At 44.5% G+C, this 5,000-nt stretch overlaps 1 protein-coding gene across 1 annotated transcript in view; it reads right to left on the bottom strand.

Annotated features, from left to right (window-relative positions):
* Window positions 1-407, bottom strand: part of nptxra (neuronal pentraxin receptor a) — a gene marked incomplete at both ends in the record, with an annotated part of 11,875 nt that extends 11,468 nt beyond the window's left edge. The window contains one exon of the mRNA XM_084071708.1: window positions 1-407. This exon is cut by the window's left edge and continues 313 nt beyond it. Coding sequence (XP_083927834.1) covers window positions 1-407 — 407 coding nt within the window.
* Window positions 408-5,000: the final 4,593 nt, after the last annotated feature.

Consider the following 5,000-nt stretch of genomic DNA (forward strand, 5'->3'; position numbering starts at 1 on the left):
TCCTCCGCAGCGGTGCGGAGGTAGCCCGAGTCCTCGCCTCCGTGCGACGACGGGTCATCCGCTTGTTGCTGAAAGTTTTTGGGGTTGCAGTCCCCCGCGGGGATCGGCGTACAGATGAGCCGGCTGACGGTCGGGTCGTGTCCAGTGAGCCCAGTGACTGCGTCCAGACCGCTGAGTCCAACGTGGAAGGTCGGCACTTCAGCCGCAGGTGTTTCAGAACCATGGAGAGCGCCCAGCGGTCCGGGCCGTGCCGCGGAGCTCCCGGCGCCCGGGATGTGCGCCACGGAGTCCGTGTACAGCGACTGGTTGTCGGCCTCTGGCTGCTGATGTGCCGCGGCAGCCTTGGAGGAGCCAGCAGTGTGGACGGCGGCGATGATACAAATAACCGCTCCGATGAAGGCCACCATCCCGGCGGCCAAGATGATAACGATGAACTTCAGGTTGGCGGCGGTTGCGATCGATAATTAGAAAAATCGAATGATTTCACGTGCAACAACCACCGACAACCCAAAACAAAAAAATAATTAAATTGTGTTCATCCATATCATGGAAGAAACCCTCCCATTAGGCTATACTCCCTCGTCAACAAAAACAGACGTTTTCAACGTGAGAGTTGTGTAGATCGTGGAGGCAACATCAAAACATACTCACTCGCTGTTCCACCTCCTCCCCCTGTCCCGCACGCATGCCTTCAGCGTTGTTCAGACACTATCCAGCTCGTTAGTACTGAGAGAGAGAGAGAGAGAGAGAGAGAGAGAGAGAGAGAGAGAGAGAGAGAGAGAGAGAGAGAGAGAGAGAGAGGGAGGGAGAGGGAGAGAGAGGGAGAGGGAGAGGGGGGGGGTCTATAGATAGATGACAGAGTGGGGAGGGGAGAATGAGAAACAGAAAGGAGAGATGAGGTCTGGAGATAAACAGACACATTGTGATTGAGACACAGACAGACATATGGTGTTTTTAGGCACAAGGTCTTGAGGAACACCGTACCATTCCTTTGGCACAAAGCATACTTTTTTCTCTTTGACACTATAAGGGCTGACTTCACCATTGATGTTCTTCTGAAAGTAGTTGTAGGTCTACCTTTGTTTGTATGCTCGCAGTTGCAGCCTCTGAAGTTATGGAAGGACAGGAGTTTTCACCTCTAGGTTCCCCAAAGCTCTTCCTTGCCAGACCTCTTGATTTCTTTCTTTCTTTCTGTCTTTCTTTCTTGTTATTCAATCATCATATCAAATCAAATCAAATAAAGCACGTTTACAACAATCGAAACTGACCAAAGTGCTGTACAGGGTGAGACAAAAAAACAAAACAAAAAAAACATCAACAGGAAAGTATGCAAGTGCAGCAACAACAACAACAACAACAACAACAACAACAACAAAGTCACAGTCATTTACAGTCATGTCATTTTCCTCACAGCAAGCACAATTATTTATTTATCGTCTGAATATGTGTTGTGCTTCTCTAAACAACTAGGTCATAAAAAGGACATTTTAACATTTCTAAATTCTTGCTTCCCTGGGGTTATTTCCCCCCAGGCTCAAGCAGCAGCATCCACAGCACATTCCAGGCTTAGTCCTTGTGCTGTCTGCATTGGTCATAAGTCAACCTCAAGGTTCCCTGCGGAACAGCCCCACAGCTGCAGAGAAGGGAGACTGATGGCAGAGTGCAGTGGGGTGGTGCTTTGGTGCAGCAATACCCTGTGCACAAATGCACGCACAGTCGTGCACACACACACACACACACACACACACACACACACACACACACACACACACACACACACACACACACACATACACACACACACACACACACACACACACGCGCGCGCGCGCGCACGCATCAGGGGACCTGATGTTATTAGTGTGAAATCTTACAAGCACGACTAGACTAGGTTAGGAGATATGTCAATCTCTGCATGCTATGCTCACACACGCACAGTCGTGCGCGCGCACACACACACACACACACACACACACACACACACACACACACACACACACACACACACACAGATGTGTTTATCAGATGTGATTGTATATCTATGTGCGTGAGTGTGGCTGGTTGTATATGCTGCATGTGAATTATGTTCTCCTGTCCACGGGGATGTGTATTTGTGTATGTGTATTGCTGTGTGTCCATGGTTTTTATGAGTTGCCTGTGTGTAGAAAGCGAGATAGACACAGAGAGGGAAAGATGGAAAGACATTAAGACCTCACAGACAAAGATCCAGATAATTCTTTCATGTGTAAGGGGCATAGCTCTTATGTGGGTGTGTGCAGAATCAATGTGTGTTGTGCTACTTCTCACACATGTAACGAATGGGATACGTGAAGTGTTTTCAAAGTCACACTGAAAGCTTTATTCACTGAAAGCTTAATAGTTTTACCAGGGGAATGGTCCTGGAAATATTCCACATCTACACAGAAAAGAAGGAGCCTGGGAGCCTGTGCACAGTAAAATCCTCAATGTTAGTTTAACTCTGAGAGTCATTGTAGCCAAATGGATCCAAAAGGGTCCATTTGGTTATATTTTGTACACTATCAGAGGTACACATTGATGAATACAACCCAAATGCCAGAAGAAAAACGCTGCTGTCGTTCATTTCTGAAAACCACAGACACATTGCATTTCAACTTTTCAAGGCAGGCGTGCCTTTGAGCCCCGAGAGTGTAGCATCAAGGCAGTGTTTACATGCATGGGAACTGAATTAGTAGGGTAAGTATTCTTTTAGAAACGGGGGCAGATGAGAGAGACAGACTGTAAAAAGTGTTTATTAAAGCCTGAGAGTGCAATGTTCAGACTTTGGGTACTGCTTTGGGAATATAAATAAATGAAGCCAAGCAAAGGTTAGGCACCGGTATTTATATTGATACATGCAATTACTGAACTTTGGCTGCTCGTGATGGTGGTGGTGATGGTGACATTATCAGTGTATGAGTTGTACTATTCATTTCAAGTGCTAAACCTTGATTTGCACTATACCCATTCACATTTCGGGGGGAAATGAGGTGATCTTGAAATATATTCATTGGATCCTCTCTATACGGTGGCAACAGTATACATTCTCATATAGTGGCCCGCCAATGTCAAATGAATATTTAATACTGCAGCACAGTCCATTTCCAGTCCACTGAAAATTCAATCATAGAAAGCGTACAAGAGCATGAAAAAGTCCAGCTGAGATGAACCCAGCCTTCTGCTATTGCCCAGTTAATGGTGGAAAACATAACAATGACCTATTGAGTCGATACAAACCTCATTATGTTTGTGTCCAAGGACAAAGTGAGGGCTTACATTCAAAGCTGTAGGAGCTACAACTATAATTTCATAAATCTCCTGTAATCTAGTGATAGGTGATTTCAGTTGACAGAGTTTATGGGGATGACGTGAAGATTTGAATGATATTTCCCTTTGGTAGTACCTAGGTCAATGATATTACCCACTATGGGAGGTATCAAAGCCAGTGAACTTTTACAAATTCCAGTCTATAAAATATATACTTCTGCACTCTTGTATAAAAAGGTTTTAGAAACAGATCTGAAATAAATAGCCATGAGGATAAAGATCCAATAAAGTACTACTATAAATGTTTTATTGTATATTTATTCATTTTAGCGTGTGTGTGTGTGTGTGTGTGTGTGTGTGTGTGTGTGTGTGTGTGTGTGTGTGTGTGTGTGTGTGTGTGTGTGTGTGTGTGTGTGTGTGTGTGTGTTTGTGTATGTGTATATATATATATATATGATTTTTAATAGTTTTAATAAGTGACCAATGCAGTAGTGACAGCGGATCTCCAGTGCTGGTTAACTTTGGAAGTTTAATGTTAGAGAACATTTTGCAGAGAAGAGAGAGGTAATGTATGAAGGGAGCTGCTTAATATTCCTGTCATGTCTCCAGTGAGTTTATAGTGCCATCTAGTGCACAGCACTGATCAGCCAGCCGGCTCACAGAAATGAATGCAGTAGAAGTTTACGACGGTACTCCAGGGCACCATCTCTCTTTCCTCTGTCCTCTCACTCTTTCCGACTGGGGCTGTTGGGTTGTGGAAGATCATAAACTATTAACGAAATTGACAACACAAGTTCAAGAGTTAAGCCCACCCTTTGGGGCAGAAAGGAGCTGCAACAAACAACCACTCCTGACCAGAGTCACGACTACAAACCCCCTCTGAGTGTTGCCATTCCCTAGGTCTCCCACCTCACCTACACATGCACGTTCCATTCATATCTATGTTCATAAATCATTTAACCTTCAGCAGAATTGTATGTATTTCATTAGTGAAACTAATAAAAGACTAGACCAATCACCCTTCTTTGTTGCTTTGTTCTACCGTCCATGATCTGATGGAATATTCTCCTTTCTCATGTGAGAATCTGATATTGACACAAGCACTTAATCCTGCCCCGTAGTACCAACTGGCCTAGTTCTAAGAATAAGCTATATATTTTCTAATCTACCAGAACCAATCGCTGTATCATCATTATTGTAGGCCAGATATTGTTACAGACTTTTTGCTATTTAATAAATGAGCTTTTTATCACTGCAGTTGGTCATTGTACACAATCCAATTCCACCCATACAGCAGATGATGGAAGAAATCAATAGGTAGTCGTTGGAAATGTCAGCATGTATATCGTCCAACAGGGAGTTTGTGGGAAGTTCACTGAGACTGAGGTGTCAAAGAAATGTTCTTTATAAATCTGAAAAGATGGTGGGTCTATTGCAGTGTGCCTGGAGAAAGCCCGCCAGAGCTGGCTGTGTATGTGGTGGCCCCAGCGTAGAAATATGATGATAGAAGTTGTAGAGGAAATCAATAGTTTATCCTTCTGGATCTGTTGTTTTTGATCAATTCTTGTGGTGTGTGTGTGTGTGTGTGTGTGTGTGTGTGTGTGTGTGTGTGTGTGTGTGTGTGTGTGTGTGTGTGTGTGTGTGTGTGTGTGTGTGTGTGTGTGTGTGCGTGTGTGTGCGTGTGCGTGTGCGTGCATGAGTGTGTGTGCCCTCCT

The sequence above is a fragment of the Gymnoscopelus microlampas genome, assembly GCF_963454915.1.
Source record: "Gymnoscopelus microlampas genome assembly, chromosome: 11".
Classification (NCBI taxonomy): Eukaryota; Metazoa; Chordata; class Actinopteri; order Myctophiformes; family Myctophidae; genus Gymnoscopelus; species Gymnoscopelus microlampas.